The sequence below is a fragment of the Theropithecus gelada genome, chromosome 12 (genome assembly GCF_003255815.1).
Source record: "Theropithecus gelada isolate Dixy chromosome 12, Tgel_1.0, whole genome shotgun sequence".
In the NCBI taxonomy this organism is placed as follows: Eukaryota; Metazoa; Chordata; class Mammalia; order Primates; family Cercopithecidae; genus Theropithecus; species Theropithecus gelada.
Window position 1 is genome coordinate 95510728 of NC_037680.1, and position 21293 is coordinate 95532020.

The following is a 21293-nucleotide window of genomic DNA, read 5'->3' on the forward strand; positions in this document are numbered from 1 at the left end:
GTGGACACGGGAGGCCGGGCTGCAGCGAATTCTGACCCCTCGATCTCTTGAAAGTCTGCGACCTGCGTTCTCCCGCTCGCTTACACGTGCCAGCGCTTGCGCGCACGCCCTGGAGCGGCTCCTCTTGCCGTCTCATTTCCCCCACCTCCCCGCCCCGGAACGCGGGCTTGAGAGGTGGAATGGCTGGGGAGCGAGAGCGGAGGCCCATGGCTTCCTCCCTTCTTCAAGGAGAGGCTGAGGAAGGGGCGTGCAGCACCGAAGAGGGACACGGAAAGAGATGACCCCTCCAGCATCCGCCTTTCGGGCGGTCCAGTTTGACAACCCTCGCCGAAGCACCCCGCGCCCCAGGCCAACTTCCTCTCTTGCCTCCGCGCCAGCATCTCCCTCTGCACCGCCCCCCGCCCCAAACTCCCTCATTCCTGGGAAGTTTTCTCTCTTTACAGTCAACAAACCTGTCAAACGTCTCCCTTCCAGCCCGTCCCCCATTCCTCAGCTCCTCTTTCTCCCCCCTTCACCCCTCTCTACTCTTCTTCCCCGCTCTTCCTTGCCCCCGACTCCTGGCGGCCGCGAGCGGCGGGGGACTCGAAGTCCGGGAGAGGCGAGGCGAGGGGGCGAGGCGGGCGGGTCCCACAGCCAGAAGCGCGCTGGGCCCCGCCCCGGCACCCCGCTCCCGCCCTCCACCGCGCTCCGCGCCCGCCGCCCCGGGGCGCACGGCTCGCTCCCCAGAGTCCCGCCGCCTGACTGTCGCAACTGCCACCCCCCTTCGGCCCCCTGCCCCCCGCCCCCGCCTCGGCCCCGCTCCCCTCCCACCCCCGCCCCCGGCTCTGATTTCTTCTCCCGAGCGAGCTCCGCAGGAGACACAGGCGCTGGCTGCCCCGTAAGCTCTCCGCCTCCGCCGCGCCCTCCTAGCCCGGGATGGGCCCCCCCGCCGCCGCCGGAGCCCTCGCCTCCCGGCCGCCGCGGTTGAGCTCGCCGCGCTCGCCCTGAAGCCCGGGCCCTCGCGCGCAGCGGTTCGCTCCGCAGCCTCGCCCCCTGCCCACCCCGGCGGCCGTAGGGCGGTCACGATGCTGCCGCCCGCGCCCTCCCGCCTCGGGCTGTTGCTGCTGCTGCTCCTGTGCCCAGCGCACGTCGGCGGACTGTGGTGGTGAGTCCGGCTGTCCTGGAGCGGCTCTGGACGCTGGAGGGTGGGGACTCCGGGACCCAGGACCGATTGGGGTGTTCCGCAGCCTCCGGGCTCTACCTGCTTTCAGAGCCCAGCTTTCTGGCCTCCACCGGGGGCCTTTCTGAACGCCACTTCGAGGTTCCTAACCCCTGGGCACATTCTATTGTGTTTCCTCCTCCCGGGTTCTCCCCCCGCCCTCGCCAAGTTATGCGCTCACCCAGCTCACCAAGGAACAGGCGGGTGGGTAGGAAAGAGCTTTCGGAAAGACACATACCCGAGGAAAAGAATGTGTGAGGAGGGCCCTGGATTCAGGGTAGGGGGCTGGATTTGGAGAAGACAGGAACAAGGTGGGAAGCCACAAGGCAGAGAGGACCACACAGCTGCCCCTTCCCCGCCCTGCTTTGCCTACCAACACACCAGCTTCTCTCCGGGCTCCTGTGGAGTGGACCATAGTGGCGAGAGAGGGAATATAAAGGGGAAAGTGAGTCAGGACCCTGGTTTTCTCTACCTCGTCCTACCCGAGCAAGGAAAAGGAGGAGAGGAAGGAATGGGACCCAGGCGCCCAGCCCTTCCAGACGTGGGGGTCATGACTGAAAAAAAAATGTGCAGCCTCAGAGATAAGGGACCGGGAGGGTCCTGCGGGAAGGGCAAGGGGCCTGGTCAGCCAAGGGACGGGGGCGTCTTCCCAGGCTTGGCCCTAGCTAGAAGGGACACCTAGGCAGTGAAGGTTGCGGGAGCTTCGAGCCCTGGGGGTGGGGCCGAAGCGGGGAAGGAGGGTGCCCGGCCGGGACGGCTCAGAGATCCAGATCCAGAGGACTTTTTTTCCCCTTGGTCTCCAGAGCCGCAAACCCTCGCCCGGAATAGCTCAGTGTTTAGAGAGGAGGGACTTGGACTACAACGCTGACGGGTTAGCCAATCTTAAGAAGGCAGGGTCGTGCCTATTTGCATATTGCCACGTGATTGGCTGGTTGTCGACCCTCCGCTCCTCCCTCGCCCCCCAGATTTGGAAGAGAGGCAGATCCCGGTGCTCTGGAGAGATAGGGAGTGGGATGCCCACACAGGGAGCGGCGGGCCGCAATCCTCCGTGATGCGGAGAGCCGTCCCACGCGAGTGTCACGGAAGGGGCAAACCGAGGACGACCCAGGTCCCAACTAGGGAACACATGCCCTTTGATCCGGCTTAGTATAATGCAGTGGCAGCTTCGAAGCAGATAGATCTAAGATCTAAACATTATGTTTGTGATCTTGGGCTAGTCACTTCCTTTCCCTACCTCTCAGTCTTGACTGGAAATAGGATAACAGTCTCCCTACCTGGCAGGCTTGCTGGGAAGGTTAGGTAGGAGGACGTGTAGAATAACAGGACCTTAGGAGGTACTTAGTATGTGCGGTGCCCTCCTCACAACCCAGCTTCTCCTGGCCAGGGTCCCCAGGATTGAAAAAGGGGATTCATTTAAATTTAAAATCCAGAGTTTCAAGGAAAATGTTGTAAAGGAATCTCTTTTCCCCATAAACGCATTTCCTAACTTTGCCCTTTTTCAAGGTATGGGGATGGGGTCCCTCCCTGATGGCCATTGTCTTTCTTCCCCTCCCTCCCCGTCTGTCTAAATCATTCTTATCCTTACAGTTAAAATACCACTTCCACCCTGAAGCTGCCCCCTTGTCCTCCTTCCATTGGCTTCTCTGTGCTCCCACTGTATCACATACATTGGGCAACTATGCTAGTTACTGCATTTGGCTGACAACAGTCCTTTAGGTCTCTCTTCCCTGCTCCTGGAAGGCAGATACCTTGTCTTTAAGAGCCCTGAGGCCTAGGAGAGTGTTGGTGCTGGAGACGGGTTTGTGGAGTGTCGTTGGACAGGCTGATTCACCTTTCTGGGCTCTATATCTGTGGGGGTTCCGTTGTTCAGGAGGGACTCCTGGGTGGCAGCCAAGCCAAAGGAGAGCGGCCTGGTCCCTGAGAGACTGACCCTGAAGCTAGGAAGAAGGGAGTGGGGGAGGAGGTGACACGGGCAGGTGTGGGAGAACACAGAGGCCTTCATGGCCACAGCTGCAGGGTGTGCCGGGTGAGGAGTGAGGGGCCCCGGTGATAAGGTGTCCAACTGCCTTGCTCAGATGTGCCTCAGAGGGAATGAGCCTCTCCTGCCTGCCTTGGCCCCTTCACTCTCCTCTATTTATTTTGTTTTTCTTTCTTTATTTCTATTTGTATTTATTTATTTATTTATTTATTTACTTACTTACTTAGAGACAGAGTCTCGTTCTGTCGCCCAGGCTGGAGTGCAGTGGTGCGATCTTGGCTCATGGCAACCTGTCTCCCGGGTTCTAGTGATTCTTCTGCTTCAGCTTCCCAAGTAGCTAGGACTACAGGCGCCCACCACCACGCCTGGCTAGTTTTTGTATTTTTAGTAGAGACAAGGTTTCACCACGTTGGCCAGGCTGGTCTCAAACTCCTGACCTCAAGTGATCTGCCCACCTCGGCCTCCCAAAGTGCTGGGATTACAGCCATGAGCCACCACGCCCAGCCTCTTTTATTTTTTATTTTTTGAGATGGAGTCTCGTTGTGTCACCCAGGCTGGAGTGCAGTGGCACAATATTGGCTCACTACAGCCTCTACCTCCCGGCTCAAATGATTCTCCTGCCTCAGCCTCCTGAGTAGCTGGGATTAGAGGTGCCCACCACCACGCCTGGCGAAATTTTGTATTTTTAGCAGAGACAAGGTTTCACCATGTTGGTCAGGCTGGTCTCAAACTCCTGTCCTCAAGCAATCTGCTCACCTTGGTCTCCCAAAGTGCTGGGCTTACAGGCGTGAGCCATTGCGCCTGGTCACCTGTCTATTTCTGACACTTCATCTCTTTGGTCTGAGCCCAGACCCCCTTCCCCTGGATCTTTGACTCTGCTTACACTCCTGATCCCTCCCCACCCCTCCAGTGCCCTCCAAGGTCAAGTGTGGGTTGATGGGTTGGACCAATAATTCCCACTGGCCTGAGGCTCTTCCACTCCCCCAGCCCCCCAGTCTCACTTCAGCTGGCATCTTTCCCAGTAGGGACTTCCAGGCTGTTCCCCGATGCCCAGGACCTGCTTTCACTGGCCTTCTTCTCCCTACTTGTCAGAGAATCCTGGCCAGGTCAGAGCTCCAGTGCTGGCCAGGAAAGCAGCTGCAGCGGCCTCTCACATCCCACTCTGATATTCTAGCAGCAGCCAGGCTGGAAGCAGAGAGGACCCCAGGACCTTTGAGTGACTCGACTGTCTTGGTCAGGAAAGGGGAGTCCTGCAGGGGTGTGGCCCATGCCCTTGGAATTGGCTTGGAGACCTGACTCCAGGTTCCTGAGAAGTTTCTCTCCCACCTTTTTCACTCCTCCTCCTTACTCCAATGTGATGCATGCTTTCTAAACTCTGCCTCCAGGCCAGGCACAGAGGCTCAGTCCTGAAATCCCACCACTTTGGGAGGCTGAGGCGGGCAGATCACTTGAGGTCAGGAGTTCAAGATCAGCCTGGCCAACATGGTGAAACCCCATTTCTACTAAAGATACAAAAATTAGCCAGGAGTGGTGGTGGGTACCTATAATCCCAGCTACTCGGGAGGCTGAGGCAGAAGAATCATTTGAACCTGGGGGGCTGAGGTTGCAGTGAGCCGAGATCCATGCCACTGCACTCCAGCCTGGGTGACAGAGCAAAACTCTGTCTCAATCAATCAATCAATAAAAATAAACTCTGCTTCCAGCCTCTCTGTCTTTCTCTCATCTGTAATCATATCTTTGTGAATTACAGAATCCCAGATTCCAGGACATTGGCCAGGCTCTCTGGAGGTCATCTTGTCCAGCCTCATTGCATCCAGGTTATCCAGCCTATGCTGTGGCTCTGTCAAACCCTGTCTTGGGAGTGAGGCAGAGAAGGAGAGCTTCCCAGTCACCAGTTCCCCGCTTCCGCTCTGCTCCCTGCTCCAGCCTTGCCCACCCCCAGGAAGTTCTTTACAACATCTGACCCATCGTTATTTATACCTCCAATCAATGAATGTAGAAAATAGCTCACTCTCATAGAATGGTCAAATCAATCGCTCTCTTCCCTCTTCCTCTTTCTGTTTTTTCTTTTCTTTTCTCTTCTCTTCTTTTTCTTTTCCTTTCCTTTCTTTTCTTTTCTTTCTTTTTGAGACAGTGTCTCACTCTCTCACCCAGGCTGGAGTGCAGTGGTGCGATCTCAGCTCACTGCAACCTCTGTCTCCCAGGTTCAAGTGATTCTCCTGCCTCAGCCTCCCGAGTAGCTGGGATTACAGGTGCCTGACACCACGCCAGCTAATTTTTTTAGTATTTTTAGTAGAGACGGGGTTTCACCATGTTGGCCAGGTTGATCTTGAACTCCTCACCTAAAGTCATCTGCCTGCCTCAGCCTCCCAAAGTGCTGGGATAACAGGCATAAACCACTGTGCCCAGTCCTGTTTTATATTTTCTATGAAAGAAACTAACCCTCCCCTTGTTCCACTAGGGAAAACACCACCCAGTGTCACTCCCTTCCCCCATCCCATCTTGTCTTTCATCCACCCCCCTCCTGGAAAAGGAAATGGGAGCCAGAGGCCTAGGACAGCCTCATCTGGCCCCACAGGGAGGCAGGGAAAGGACCCCAGCTTCTTTGTGGCAGTCAGGTTTTCTAGCTGCCACCCCCAACCCAGGCTGGGCCTGACCACCCTTTCCCATCCTGTCTTTATCTGGGGCCCTGACCCATTGCGGGCAGTCCTGTTGCTGGCCCCTGCTGAGCTCCAGGGTGGGGTGCAGAAGCGGGTGGGTTGGCCATCCATTCCCCCCTCCAGGCCTCCCGCCTTGGCAGCTTCCCCTGAAGGGAGACAATGGGGCTGTGAGCAGAAAAGGGCAGGGGCAGAAGGAGGCTGGCCCAATCCAGGCCAGAGCATGCCCTGAGCCCACCAGAGTTCTGGCACTGAGACGTTTCCTGGGGGGTGCAGCCCCCTCCTGCCCTGTTCTCATCAGAAGCCAGGAGTTGGTGGGGAGAGGTTAGCAGGAGATTTGCTCACCAGGCCCAGCGAGGCGGGGTTCCAGAATGTGCACTATGATGGAGAAATGCCACTGTGGAGGGGATGAGGCAAGGGCAGGGTTGTCAGGCTGGCGGAAGGGTGGCTGAAGGCACTCGGAACATAGACGCCTGTCCTTTGTGGGTCAGTGACAGCACCCCCAGCCTGCACCCTCCTTCCTGCCTAGGCCAGGCACTCCCTCGGGTGCTTCTCCAGAACTGCCAGAGGAGGAGCTGAGGGAGAGAAAGGCCTCTGGGAGGCTTCCACCTTGGCCTCTCTGGCTGGTTCCTCCAGCTCCGAGACCTCTGTTTAATCTAGAAAGTAGATCTAGAAAGCACTTAGAGACAATCAGGTCCAATATTTTCACTTACATGTGAGGGCGGCAAGGTCACGGACAGGCAGTGAAAAGATGACTTGCCCCTGGCCACCCAGAATCCAGGCAGCTCAGAGCTGGACTGAGTCCACCTCTGGCTCAGTATCTCATTCTTGTAAGGGGGTGGGAGATCAGGAAAGGGGCACAGGATCTTTCACAGGCCTCTCCTGCTCCCCCGTCCCACCCTCAGATAGGGCGAGTAGAGGGCCCAGGACAGTCTCCAGAGGCACCTTCACCTGCTTCAGCCCTGACCAATAGGAAGCCCATTGCACAGCGAAGTCTGTCAGAGAAGGGAATGCCTCCACTTCTCCCAAGAGTGATGAAGACAGATGGGTGAGGAAGGGCAGAGGGAACCAAGTTGAGTTAGGAGTGGTGAGGGGGGAATGGGGTAGCTGGGGGGCAGTGGGGAGGCAGGGGTTAATGGAGCTGGGCATCACTGGCTTTGATGTGGTGGTTTGGGTGGGGGTAGGGGCTGGGGGAGGGGGAGCAGTAATTACCGAGTTAGACAGAGCAGGACAGGACAGGCGGGCGGGCACAGGCCCGGGCCCAGCCGCCTCAGCAGCCGTCAGGCAACATTTTTCTGCCCCTTCTCCACCACCCACCTCCCCCACCCCCACCCACAGCCCCAGGGCTCAGGGCTCCCTCTGCTGGCTTGTGGGAGGTGGGGGTCAGTGTGGGGACCTTAGGAGCAGGGGCGGGGAAATAGAGGGAGGCTGACTTGGAGATCCTTCAGAGGGCATTGGGCAACCAGTGGGCTGTGATCCCTTTGGCCTCAGTGATCCACCCAGGAGGGCCTGCTGGGGAAGAGGAGGGTCCTAGAGGGTACATTTGGTCCAGGAGCAGGGCTGGATGGAGGAGGAGGAGACGCAGGGATCCAAGCTGAGAAGAAATAGCAAAGAGTTGGAGAAAAGGTTGTTCTTGGAAATCCACAATGCTGCCTGCACCCTACGGTTTGCCCTAAACTGGGCAGGCTCAAAAGATGAATAAGGGTGTGAGTGGGAAGACAAACACCAGTAGTTGGAGGAAGCCCACTCTCTGGACAGGTTCTCTGCATCTGTAATCTGGGAGGGAGGTGGATATTACTATTTTCATTTGACAGTTGAAGAAACTGAGGCTCAGGAGGTTAAGTCTCATCATCCATCTAATGAAGACTAAGTGCCAACTTCACATGCTAGGGACTCACTCAACATCATAGAACAAGCAAATGGCAGAGCCCGGATCCAAACTCAAGTCTGGTGGATCCCAAAAAACCCTGAGTGTACTCCATGAATGCCCACGCATGAGCTTATTGTCTTTTGATGAGTTTTCTACCTAGTTGGAAAGATAAGACAAGCAAACATGAAAAATTAATTATACCACTGGCAGGATAACAAACACTCCCCTCCCCCCCACAAATGAGTGACACCTTGGGAGATGCATGGAGGAAGGTCGGTGGGGATTGGGGCCCAGGGAGGCTCCTTAGGGCAAGTGGGATCTGAGGTGAGTTTGGAGAGATGCTAAGATTTTGATGACTTAGGGTGGGTCTGAGTCCAGAAGTTTAGCGATGTTATCTGGAATATATTTGGAGTTAATCAACCCTGCTAGGAGTGTGGAGGATGCTGTGGGAGGCCACCGGAAGTCTTCTGATATCTAACGTGCCCATTTCCCTACAGCACTGTTTGTGTTTGAAATATTCATCTACTGTGTCTTGCAATAGGGATCCCCCCACCAGTGGCCAGAGTCAGTTGTCTCCTGTCTTGCTCATCTGCATAACGAGGGTGAGATGGGTGGGGCTGAACTGGGGGATCTCTGACATTGTTCTTGTCCCTCTGACTCAAGCGATGGAAAGGTAGGTTAGGCCAGAAATCTAGGACCTCCAGGGCTTAGGTCTACAGATGTTGCCAACAGGGACTGGCTGGCCCCTGATACCACATCCCTGGGCAATTGATCCTACCAACCATGGTCCTTAGTAGAGAGACCTTGGTGCAGGCCAAGCCGGTTAGAATGACCATCCATAGGCTTGCCCCTTCTTGTCCACAACTTATTTCTTTCAGGGGTAGCCTCATTTTTTTCTATGCCCAGGAATGGCTGTTTGATGAGGATCCCAGATCCTATATATTGTGTATGACCACCACTGTGCGTCAGCCCCCAAAACAGGCAAATTCTCCCAAAGGAGCACATCTTCTCTGGGCTGATCCCAGGCCAATGCTGACCCAAAGGCCTGAAAAGCAGAGTTCACTGTCTAAGGAAGCATAAAGGAAGGAAGGTGAAAGGTGAGTGGGGATGGGGGAGATATTACTTGATGTGGTGTCAAAAGCCAAAGTTATAGGGGGTATGTGAGTCTCTCATGCTAACTCCTCAGTTTTTCTGAAGCCCACAAAAGGAACTGACTTGCTCAGAGTGGCTCAGCCCACACAGAGTTGACAGAAACCAGAGATCGGAAGCAAAGCTTGGTGTTTTGCCCAATGCCCCCTGCCACGCCCCTTCTGGAGTTTCATTTCCTATGTATTTAGGATGGGAGCAAGGACAGGAGGGCAGGGAACAAACTGGTCCCTTGGGATTCTAGCTGCTACTACTGCCCATCCCTCCCCCTGACCAGCTTGTAAACAAGTCTAGTTCCCAGGCAGCCAGCCAGCCTGGGGAGCCAGACCCAGACCAGGAACTGGCTCTGGGGCAGCCCCCCAGCCCCAGCCCCACCTCCTGAAAGTCCCTGGCCTCCATACTCCTCATGATTCTCCCTGTCTCTAGTCCCTGCGAAACAGAGAAGGTCAAGAGGTTTTTGTCTTTCTGTCTTGCTCATCTCCACTCCCTCCTGCCTTCTTAAGGGAGGAGGAGGGAGAGGAGAAGGATGGGGTAGAGTAACCTTGGGAAGATAAAGCCAGTCTACCCTGGGAAAGTAGGGAGTTAGCAGAGGGCAGGGTTGAGGAGGAGGGGCTGGGGAACTTAGAAGTAGGGGCAGCGGGGGTGGGGAAGATGAGCTTGCAGAGTCCCCGACTCACAGGTGGAGCCCCAGACATAAGGAGCTGGATGACTGCAGAGAGGACTCATTCCCTGCCTCTGACTCTCAGTGGGGGAAAAGAGCATGTTTGAGGAAATGAACTAGGAGTCATGAAATAAGATGTGGACAGGGGCCTGGGCTCAAGTGAGAACTTTCTCTTAGATGGCTTGTTTATTCATTCAAAACCACATATTAAATGATGTTTGTTGTATAATATACTACAGGTATTATTCACATATAGCACAGAATTCATACTATACAATTTCATTTGTAATACAAATTGGGGTTGGGGGAGGATATAAACTAAGTACCTAAGTCTTCCAGGAGATGCAAAGGAAAATAAGGCAGTCCTAATGCTCAAAAAGCTCATAGTCTTATCTCCTGACCCTGCACAGCCATGTTGGAAGCTGCCTCCAATCCTTCTTATAATGAGGTAGGATATATGGGCAGCGGAGGGACAGATAGATTGATGGATCCATAGAGACCAATCAACTCTCAAAAGTCACTGGGTCACTGGGGTGCCCTGACCCACCCTCCATTGCTTTACTTATCTAGGCTGGGAAAGGGTGGGGGCCAGTGCTGGGCTGGTCTTAAGTACACAGGAAGGAAGATGTGGTCTGTAGCCTCTCCATTGAGAGACATCTGGTTCCTGAGCTACTTGGGTAAGGATGACAGCAGCAACCTGATTTTGTGTGTGTGTGTGAGTGTGTGCGCGCTCCGTGAGAATGCACGTGCACACACACGTGTTTGTGTTGTAGACCATAAAGGACTGAGCTTACTACACATCTTCCTGCACCACCTCTTCAAGCACCTCTGTCCTTAGTGTTGAGAGTTCTACCTTAAGACCTAAATTCCTCTTGCTTCTATTTAAGACCATCACATTTCATTGTTGTGGAGCCAGAACATGCCTGGGCAGCCTGTACTTGTGGAGCAAATGGGGACAGTGGGGCGGATATGCACTAAAGCAACACTGAAAAGTAGGCCACCTTGACCTCTGGCACCACTTACCAGCATTCTCTATATTTTCTATCTCCTGGGACCCCTACCCCCACCCAGTTTTTTTTTCTGCCCTCTGCTGAAGAACTTTTGAGTGGTCTCTAATTACCCTCTGTTCCCAAATGCTCTACTCATTCCTTTGAGATGGGGATCCCAGCTAAGTGTTCAAATAGGAGCAAGCTGATGAAAGTGGTTCCCCAGGTGTGAATCCCTACAGAATTAACCTTCAGGGGTCTGCTGTACAGAAACGAAATGTCAGCTCTCTCCTCAGGCAGAATGAATGTCAGGAGTGGAGGGATTTCTGGAAGTGCATGAAACTTCCCATGGAGTCTTCCCCTACCAAGCCAAACATTGCCTGCCCCCCAGCAGTGATGTCACCCCAATAGGTAGGGCTTGGTTCACTGCCATTCTGCTCAGAGAAGGCAACAGATCCTTGGCTGTGTGTGGTGGCTCATGCCTGTAATCCCAGCACTTTGGGAGGGCAAAGCAGGCAGATCACCTGAAGTCAGGAGTTTGAGACTGGCCTGGCCAACATGGTGAAACCTTGTCTCTACTAAAAGTACAAAAAAATCAGCCAAGCGCGGTGGTGCACACCTCTAGTCCCAGCTATTTGGGAGGCTGAGACATGAGAATTGCTTGAACCTGGGCAGTGCAGGTTGCAGCAAGGTGAGATCGCGCCAGCGCACTCCAGCCTGGGTGACAGAGCGAGACTCTGTCTCAATTAAAAAAAAAAAAAAGAGCCACAGATCCTGGAGCAGGAGAAGGGTCAGTGTCACCTACTTTCCAACAATGCTTCAGAGACCTGGCCCCCAGCTCCTTCCTCCTGCTCTCCAGTTCAGGGACACAGAAGATATCAGGGTAGGAGGTCCCACCTTAGAGATGAAAGCCCAACACACCCATTTTACAGGAGAAACTTGGGCTACGGAGGGGGTGTGACTTTTCTCAGCAAGGCTCCATTCCCTACCCATTCTGACATCTTGTGGCATTCTCTCTTCCTGGGATTGTTCTTGCCTTTCATCCGGGCTGTTCAGCTGACACATATCCAGCTTGTGGTCCACTAGGACCATATCATTCCTTGATACTGCTTACTTTTCTTTGGTATCTCTTGATGACACATACTTTCTTTCCCTTGACAGCCTTCTTGATCTTTCTTCTGTGATTTCTTTTCCTTGTCACCCTTTTGGGCTACACGTTTGAGTTTTAACTTTGGTTTACCTGGTGCCAGCTGCTTTCACCTTCAGTCAAATTTCGATAAGGATTTATTTGCAAAGATGTGCGCAGGAAGATAAGATTGAATCTTTGCTCTGTAGCAATTATCAGAATAGACTCTAGTTAAGAGGGGACGCAGACATGGAATAGTAGGAGAGCCAGGCAGGACAATCTCAAGTGCAGTTTGGGGGTAGGGTGGGAGGGCATGTCTCAGCTCCCGGCTGGGGGCTAAGTAGGGCTGGTCTCCCTCCCTTCCACCCCAAGCCCTTATAAGGGTTGTACCCCTGACTTGCTATTATCTGCTTTCCAGGGCTGTGGGCAGCCCCTTGGTTATGGACCCTATCAGCATCTGCAGGAAGGCACGGCGGCTGGCCGGGAGGCAGGCCGAGTTGTGCCAGGCTGAGCCGGAAGTAGTGGCAGAGCTAGCCCGGGGCGCCCGGCTCGGGGTGCGAGAGTGCCAGTTCCAGTTCCGCTTCCGCCGCTGGAACTGCTCCAGCCACAGCAAGGCCTTTGGACGCATCCTGCAGCAGGGTCAGTGTGGGGAGAGGGCGGAAGTGGGGCTGCCTTCTCCAGGCTGGGGGACCCGAGGAGTCGGGAGCTGGTTCGCTGAAGTTGCCTGAGCCCTACTTCCCCGTCGCATGTATCTGGGCACTCTGCAAGGACCCTGCCTCCCAGGCCCCTGGTCCCAGGTTTCAGGTCCCAGGCCCCAGCTGACCGCCCCAACCCGTGCTGATTGCACCTCTCTGCATTCGCAGACATTCGAGAGACGGCCTTCGTGTTCGCCATCACCGCGGCGGGCGCCAGCCACGCCGTCACGCAGGCCTGTTCCATGGGCGAGCTGCTGCAGTGCGGCTGCCAGGCGCCCCGCGGGCGGGCCCCTCCCCGGCCCTCCGGCCTGCCCGGCACCCCCGGACCCCCTGGCCCCGCGGGCTCCCCGGAAGGCAGCTCCGCCTGGGAGTGGGGAGGCTGCGGCGACGACGTGGACTTCGGGGACGAGAAGTCGAGGCTCTTTATGGACGCGCGGCACAAGCGGGGACGCGGAGACATCCGCGCGTTGGTGCAACTGCACAACAACGAGGCGGGCCGGCTGGTGCGTAAGGGCACGACGGAGTGAGTGTGTGCGGAAATGTGAGTGTGTGCGCAGGAGCGTGCTTGAGAAAGTGTGGGCAGGAGTGAGGGCGTGTAGGTGGAGGGGGCGTTAATGTGTGGGGGAGTGGGCATGTGCGGAAAGACGGGCTGCAAGCATGGATGGACATGTGGGAGGAGGGGTGTCCAACCTCAAGAAGGAGTCACTTGGGGGTCTAAGAAGGCCAGATGCTGGGCGGTACAGTGGGAAGAATGGGGAAGGGATACTCAGGGAATAGGACTGAGGGTCTTTAGTGACCCCAGGTAGAGAGGGCACAGCTTCAAGACAGGACAGGTGAAGCAAAGCTTGCAGTGGGTAGGGGGTCTGGATGCCTGGGCAGGGGCAGAGGAATAAAACAAAGGTGGGGATGAAAGACAGGATAGAAGCTAGGGCAAGGTCTGGGGACTGGGTAGAGGGAAGTCAGGGGGAGTGAGAGAGGCCTAGAAAGAGTTTGAACATGTCTGAGGGGCAATGGAAAAGAGCGAAGGACAGGGAACCAATCCTGGTGGAGGTTGGAGGGAGTCAGGTGGAGGCCAGGACAGCTGTGACCAATTCTGGGCACTTGCCAACTGGCTGCCCAGCAACCCTAGCCCAGGTCTCACCTGCCCAGAGCTATGGCAGCCTCTCCTCTCCCCTCTGTATTGAGGAGAGCCCCAGGAGCTCTCCTTCAGGAGCAAGAAGGTTGTCTGGGTGTGATGGTTCCAGGAGGGGGCAGGGTAGACTCATGCTGTGGACAAAAGGTCAGGTTAGCCCCTGGATTCTGAGCTTCCAAAAATGATTTTCTTGGGTCTTCTGAGCCATCAATCCTTGGCGGGGTTGGAAATCTTAGACCCTGCTTCAAACAGTGAATAGGGGAGAGGCCGCCTGGGTTCCACTCTCAGTACTGCATTCCCAGCCGGCCCTCCTGCACCCTATGCCTCAGTTCTAGGGTTCTCCAGGGACACCGCCATACATACCGTGTCCTCTAGGGTTCGGGCCTGAGGCATCGGGCAGGGAGAGGAGGGGGCCCGAAGAGGAATGTCCGGACAGGCCCACATACCTGCCGAGAGGGCTGGGGCGGGATGGCGGAGACAGACGCCCAGGCGGCTGGCTCTGCATCTCTGTTCAGCCCCGCCTGGGGCTGTGAGGGGTAGGAATGAGGGGGCCAGGTTGGCAGGGGGCTGGCTAGGCCTCCACAGCTGCCACCTCCCCCCTCCTCCAGAGAGAATCTCATCCCTGCTGTCCATTCTGCTTTCTCCCCCACCCCCTGGCTTTGGACCCTGGAATCTCTGCGCTGCATATTGTCCCCCGTCTCCCTGCTTCGTCATCATCATACTACTCCATCCTCACCATTCCTCCTGCTCCTCCCTTCCGAGCTGTCCTTTCCTTGATTTCCTCCTCCTGAACTTGCGGTCTCCTTCTTTTGTCTGCATTTTCCTCTTCCTTTCACTTCCCATTCCCAATCTTATTTTCTGTCCATCCACTGGGCCCTTCCCTGCACCCCCATCTGTCCACATGCGTCCGCCCCTCTGCTCCCCGCAGGCCGTGCGGAGCCACACGCGCACCGAGTGCAAATGCCACGGGCTGTCGGGCTCGTGCGCGCTGCGAACCTGCTGGCAGAAGCTGCCTCCGTTTCGCGAGGTGGGCGCGCGGCTGCTGGAGCGCTTCCACGGCGCCTCACGCGTCATGGGCACTAACGACGGCAAGGCCCTACTGCCCGCGGTCCGCACGCTCAAGCCGCCGGGCCGAGCGGACCTCCTCTACGCCGCTGATTCGCCCGACTTCTGCGCCCCCAACCGACGCACCGGCTCCCCCGGCACGCGCGGCCGCGCCTGCAATAGCAGCGCCCCGGACCTCAGTGGCTGCGACCTGCTGTGCTGCGGCCGCGGGCACCGCCAGGAGAGCGTGCAGCTCGAAGAGAACTGCCTGTGCCGTTTCCACTGGTGCTGCGTAGTGCAGTGCCACCGCTGCCGTGTGCGCAAGGAGCTCAGCCTCTGCCTCTGACCCGCCGCCCGGCACCTAGACTGACTTCGCGCAGCGGTGGCTCGCACCTCCGGGACCTCAGGGCACCAGCACCGGGCGCCGCTTGAGCCCAGCCTCTCCCTGCCAAAGCCCAACTCCCATGCCTCTGGAAATGGTGAGGCAACGGACTTGAGAGGAACACCCACCTACGAAGGCCCAGGGCGCCGGACGGCCCCGAAAAGGCGCTCCGGGAGCGTTTAAAGGACACTGCACAGGCCCTCCCTACCCTTGGCCTCTAGGAGGAAACCAACAAGTCAGTCTAAAGGCCTCTGGATACTGGGCTCCCCAGAACTGCTGGCCATGGGATGGTGGGTGAGGTTAGTATCAATAAAGATATTTAAACCACTAGGGCTGGACCCACAGTTTGCGGGGAGACCCATCTTCAGGCTGCCAGGCTCCAGAAGAAGGTAGTTTTGCTAGAACTAGCACCTTAGGGGCCATCACCTGGGTCCCTATCTCCCGACCAGGTTGGCCTCTCCTGGAAACTCACTATCCCCCCTTGGTATTCTTCTTGTTCACTCCTGTCACACATCTAGGGCCTGGATCTGCAAGCCGGAGAAGAACTAGCAATTCCTCTTTAAAGGGACAGGGGCATCAGAAGCTTCCGATGGTATGCTCAGCTCTCAAACTCGTCCTTGTCTTAATTTTTAGGGCATTGTGTCTGTTTCTGTGACTCCTGGGGAATTTCTGGGTAAACTTTTGGGGATACCTAAGCCCATGGGATTAAAGCACTTTATAAACTGTAGAATGTGATGAACACATGTTATTAGCTCCACCAGGTTTTGTTACCATCAAAACTAACTTCACCCCCATTCACATTGAAAAGACTGCCCAGAACAGCATTTCTAATCACACTTAGAGGGAGAGGAAGCAAGTTTGTCCCAACATTTCTCTTGGCACCCAGTAATATTTCCTTCCTTCTGGTTCCTCTTGGGAAGCTGATGGTGAAAGTGAGGAGACAGAGAGCAGTTCTGGCTTCTCCAGAGCTGAAACTTTAGCTCTCATCTTCCTCCAGAGAGAAAGAGGGAGGGCATAGCCCAACTTCCAGGACTCAGAGCCTCCAACTTTCCTCCAGTCCAAATACTGCAATGGGGAATGATTCCCCCATGAAGGTATGGAAGACAAAAAAAAATGAGCTTTGGGGTCAGACACTCTGGGTTTGCAGTTGGTGCTGCTGCTTAGAACTTTACAACATAGGCCAAGTTAGCCTCATTTTCTTTATACAAAGGGATTTCGCTCTGTTTCAGTTATCCATTGCTACATAACAAACAACCCCAAAGTAATTACTTCTCAGGATTTTTGAGGTCATGATTTGTCAGAACTCGGCTCGGTAAGTCCGCTCTATGCAGCAGAACCATTGGCTTGGGTTCACATGGCTGCATTCTGCTGCAGTATTGACTGTGCTGTGCTGGACAGTCCAAGAAGCCCCCACTCACATGTCTAGGACACAGAGCTTCTCTTGTGCTCTCATTCTCTCCATGTGGCTAACTTGGGCTTCCTTGCTGCATGTTAGCCTTAGGATAGTCAGACTCCTTACATAAGACTGACTTTTTTTTTTTTTGAGACGGAGTCTCACTCTATCCCCCAGGTTGGAGTGCAGTGGCAGGATCTCGGCTCACTGCAAGCTCCGCCTCCTGGATTCATGCCATTCTCCTGCCTCAGCCTCCCAAGTAGCTGGGACTACAGGCGCCCGCCACCACACCTGGCTTTTTGTATTTTTAGTAGAGATGGGGTTTCACCGTGTTAGCCAAGATGGTCTTGATCTCCTGACCTTGTGATCTGCCTGCCTCAGCCTCTCAAAGTGCTGGGATTACAGACGTGAGCCACCGCGCCTGGCCAAGACTGGCTTTTAAAAGAGAGTGTACCAAACTTGAAGGCAGAAGCTGTAAGTCTCTTAAGTCCAGCTTTGGAAGTTACATAGCATCACTGTAACTCTGTATTGGTCAAAACAGGTCACAGAGCCAGGCAAAATTCAAAAGGAGGGAAAATTAATTCCACCTCTCAATGGGAGGAGTGGCAAAGAATTTGCAGCCATCATAATCTGTCCCACACCCTCGCAGGATTGTTGGGATAATTTTTTTTTTGAGATATGAAAGACTGTAGCATAGCTCATGATACATAATTTGTCAAACATATGTTTAATAAATGATAGTTACTGTGAGAATGGGGATAGACATATGATGCTTTGCAGATATTGGGCAGGCCCTGATTGCAAATGAAGGTACCTGACTTTTAGCTGAGGCCAAACAGAATTAATGAATGGCTCTTACACCGGGGAAGTCCAGAGGTTAGTTTGAATTCAGGTACAACTGAACCCAGGGGCTCACATGGTGTCACAGGCTTCTTTCTCATCTCCTTCCCTCTCCCTCACCTCTGCATCTATTGTTTCTGCTTATCTCTGCCTCTCTTGGCATACTGTCCTCATTGTCTCCTCCTGCAGACTTTCTCCATGACAGCTCTATATGCAGTCTTAGATCCAAAAAAAGGAAGAATGACCTTCCCAGTTGTCTCCAACAGAAGTCCCAAGGACTTCTGTTCAGCTTGGTCATTTGCCTATTCCTGAACCAATAATGGTGTCCAGGGAGATGACGTCTAGGGAGATGCCTGCAATTGACAGCCTCTCTAGAACCACAGGGGGGCGGGGTGGGCACCGGGAGCAAAGCACAGTTCTTCAAATAAAACAGAAGGAAAGGGAGCTTATTCTGGATGTAACAGACCGTGGCTTCCAGGACCCCTGTCCTTCCCCCGCAGTGCCCCTGCATTCACTCGGTGACCTAGCCTGCTTCAACCCTCAAGGCTCATGGTGGGGAGGGGTGTCAGGCTGCAGTGGGAAGGTTGAGGCACCAGGGTTTTCCTTCTGCCTCTTCTTGGCTCCCTTGGGTCAAATGTCTGGGCTTCAGAGAAGTCATGGAGATTTTGGACTTAGAACTCCTTGACCAAAGGAAACTCTGTTAACTTACCAAAGGAGACAGTGGAAATACATAATGGTCCACATAGAGGATAAATGAAGCTCCCTGAGGGCAAGGTTTATATTCACAGATCTGCTTCCCCAAAGCTCTGCTCTTCAAACAAAAAAAACCCCCCAAAACCCAAACTCCTGCACTTCTCTCAGAGACCACCAGGGGGCATGCGGAGCCCAGCTTCTCTATTAACACAGAGAGACAGGACCTGCAGGACATCTGGGAAACTCAAGGGAGTGGTGGGCAGGAGAGGATAGGACTGAAAGGAAGCAAGGAGACCTACAAACAGCTTGGGTCAAGCTTCTAGGGTTCCAGACTGTCTGAGACGTCTGGGCAGGCCCAGACCTAGGGCTGGGATGCCAGCCTTCCGGTCTCTACCACTGCTGGGTCCTGCAGGGGGTGAGATAGGGTAGATGATGCTGGACATCTTCCTCCACAATGCCAGAGAGGGAAGCTGGGAAAGTGGCATGAACTGGCACCACCCTAGGCAGGTTAAAAGGAATTCAGAGGAAGTAGTATGATACAATGAAAAACGCCTCGTTTGCTAGCTTGACCTTGGTCAATCAGTTAACCTTTCTGAGCACTTCCTATCACCTAATAGGGGTCCCTGATTGCTTTTTAGCACATTGGGAGAATGCACTTCCATCTTTAAACTGCTGGTCGTATGTTACTAGTCCATCTTCTGTGACCAAGCCCTGAAGGTGTCTGGGCACTGCCTTCTATGAAGATTGGGAATGATGACCCGGGAGGTACCATTGGGACTTCTAGCCTCATCTTCTTTGAGCCCTGAGATAGATCCGTGCTCTCTCCTTGCTGCCTGGGAAGGGGCCGGAAGTAGAGCTCCCACCACCACCCACCCCTGCTCATCCAGCTGCTCAGCCCCAGGCAGTCTGAGCCATCAAAGTCCCCTGCTGGCTGAGTGGCAGGGGACATGTGGAACTGGGGAGATGGGGGAAGTGCACAGAGGCACCCCAGATGTGCGTGTGACCACATCAGGAACAGGCAGAACACAGGCAGATGGGTGAGGAGGCCGAGTGGAAGGCCTAGGATCAGCCTGAGACCACGGGCTCGGGGAACATTTCCCTTCTCTTTCAATAACCAAATACATTAGGAGTTTGGGGAGACTGGAGCAACAAGCCATTCCCCCTTACCTTGCTGAGGGTTGGTGGCCCCTAAGGCCTGGACAACGGGATGAAGAGCCCCCCTATTGGTCTGTGGCTCCTTGGCTTTCTTCTACCCCAAGACAAACTTCTCCAGCTGGGCACCAGGACGGGGCTGGGGCTGGACTGGGCTAGGCTCGGGTTGTGAGGGTCCCACCTGTTCTCACCCCTATGCTTCCCCGGCCCTTCCTCCCTGTGACCTTCTCCAGAGCTGCCACAGCTGGAACCATTCTCCAAGCTGCCTTTCATCCCCAGTGCTCCCCCGCCCCCCAGTGGCCCCTGTAATTGTGGTCTTAGGCGGTGGCTGCGGGGGCTGGGGCTGGGCTGAGGGCCAGGGCCCAGGGCAGGGCCAGGGTGGGGACTAGGGGGTGCCGATAGGGGCTTGGCCATGGTGTGGGTCATATGGGGCTGGAACCCCAGCTGCAGACATTCTCTGGGCCTCACCTACATACTTGCCAAGGCTCTGGACTGACACAGACCCTCCCCTCCCTTCACTGAGAAGTGCTCTGACTTGGGTACTCCTAGACCCTCCTGACACCAGGGCAGAGCCACGCCTGAGTGCAAGCCTCAGGAATCACTATTTGCCTCCTGAGTTGTTTTTTTTAAGAAAAGGTCTTCTCTGTCTCCTTTGCATCTCTGTATTTCACAGACAGTGGAGGTGGGGGAGCAAAGAGACCCCCCTCATCAGAGAGATGCCAAAGGAAACTAAATCAGCTCCTCAATCAGGTCAGCAGCATTTCCCAAAAGGAGTCCCCACCAGAATCACTGGGGATGCTAGCTAGAAAGACAGACCCCCAGGCCTTTCCCTGGAAAGGCTGATTCAACTGCATGGGGCCTGGAATCTGCATTCCCACAATGGCCCACCCCAGGGGATACTTGTGCTGCATCAAGCGTGGGAAATGCTAGTGTGAGTGGAGGATGGAGAATAAGGACATCTGCAAGCTGATTAAGAATCCCTTCCCTGTGTCATGTTCCTAATTCTTTCTGGGCCTCAGTATCCCCAACAGCCAGTGAGAACATGACTCTCTAGCTTGCTGGTGTCTTCTCCCATCCTGGGCTGGTGCCTGCCTCCTGTGTTGAGTCTGGTCCCACCCCTACCCTTACCGCTTACCCTTCCCAAATGCTAGTCCCAAGCTGTCCCCATTTCTGCAGCATGGTGGGGAGAGTGGGGAGGGCAGGGGGCAGTTGGGGTCAAATAAGGCTCTGGCTGACGCAGTCTGCTTGCTGCCCCTGGCTGTTTTCCTGCAGTCCAGCCAGACTGCTCCCCACCCCGCACTGCCCCACCCCCACCCCCAGCAGCCTCAAGCCCTTAATTCCTGACAGCTGCGGTGGCTGCCAGCAGAGATGAGGGGGAAAGGAGGGGGGAGTATGCCGTCAGCCTGCTGTTGCTCAGGCTGCCCCCACCACCTGACAGTCTGGGGACAAGGAGGGCCCCACCCCCCCTTCAATTCCCCAGGGATGGGCAATTCCAGGAATGGGCACTTTTTTGTCTCTGAGCCCAGAGGCTCCCATAGTTTTGTCCCTAAGCCAGCAGGGGCTCTCTTCAGAGAGAGGGGCGTGTGTGTAAAGTGTGGGAGGCTTGTGCCCATTTTACAGAGGAGGATGCCGAGGGCACAGGGCAGGAGCAGGATCCACTATTAGGGCCCAGGCTAGCAGCAGAAACAGAAGGCAGAGCTGCCTTTCCCCTACCTTCTGGCTCTCAGGCCCTTGCTTGGGCCCAGCACACTTGCCCTATATCGAGGAGGGGCCCAGTGTTCAGTTGGGGTGGAGGGACAGGAAGAGATCTCAGCGAGAAGTAGACCTGAGCCAGGAGGCTGGTATTAGGGAGCTCCTAGAGGACCATGTGCAGGTGGGGCCAGGGAGGGCCAGGACAAGACAGAGTATCTGCGGGCGCAGGCAGGCAACACTCAGTGTTGGGGCGGCAGCTGCTGCGCTGGGAGTCAGGAGAGCTGCGTTCGGTGCTAGTTCTTCCGCTAATTTGCTGTGTGATCTCTTTGAGCCTCGATATTTTCTTGTGAAATAAAGGGGAGCTAAGTAAACTATCTCAAGGGCCACTTCTAGGGTTAAAAGGCTCTCCAACGCCTCTTCCCAGGGCGTGCCACCCAGGGCGCTCCTACGCAAGCATTTACTGGGGGCCTGACACTGCTGCCTCCCCGGGCTCACTGAGGAGAAGAGGTGGTTCCTATGAGCTGCATTTCACAAAGGGGCAGAGGGGGTCTCCGTGAGCAGGAGCAGGAGGCACCTGTTTAAGGTCACACAGCAAAGGAGAGTAGAAGCCAGAGGCTGCCAAACTCCTCTGCAGGAGCCCACACCTGC

The 21293-nt window shown here is 55.3% G+C and overlaps 1 protein-coding gene across 1 annotated transcript; it reads left to right on the plus strand.

Annotated features, from left to right (window-relative positions):
- Window positions 1-789: 789 nt before the first annotated feature.
- On the plus strand, window positions 790-15203 carry WNT6 (Wnt family member 6). The gene is made up of 4 exons (XM_025404892.1): window positions 790-1144; window positions 12041-12261; window positions 12486-12820; window positions 14378-15203. Exons 1-4 carry the CDS (start codon window positions 1065-1067, stop codon window positions 14837-14839), a joined length of 1098 nt encoding a protein of 365 aa, XP_025260677.1. The 5' UTR covers window positions 790-1064; the 3' UTR covers window positions 14840-15203.
- The last annotated feature ends 6090 nt before the right edge of the window (window positions 15204-21293 follow it).

Coding starts and splice junctions, on each gene's coding strand:
- WNT6 (XM_025404892.1), top strand. CDS start 1,065: ATGCTGCCGCCCGCGCCCTCCCGCCTCGGGCTGTTGCTGCTGCTGCTC. Junction 1,145..12,040: donor CACGTCGGCGGACTGTGGTG/GTGAGTCCGGCT, acceptor TCTGCTTTCCAG/GGCTGTGGGCAGCCCCTTGG. Junction 12,262..12,485: donor TGGACGCATCCTGCAGCAGG/GTCAGTGTGGGG, acceptor CTGCATTCGCAG/ACATTCGAGAGACGGCCTTC.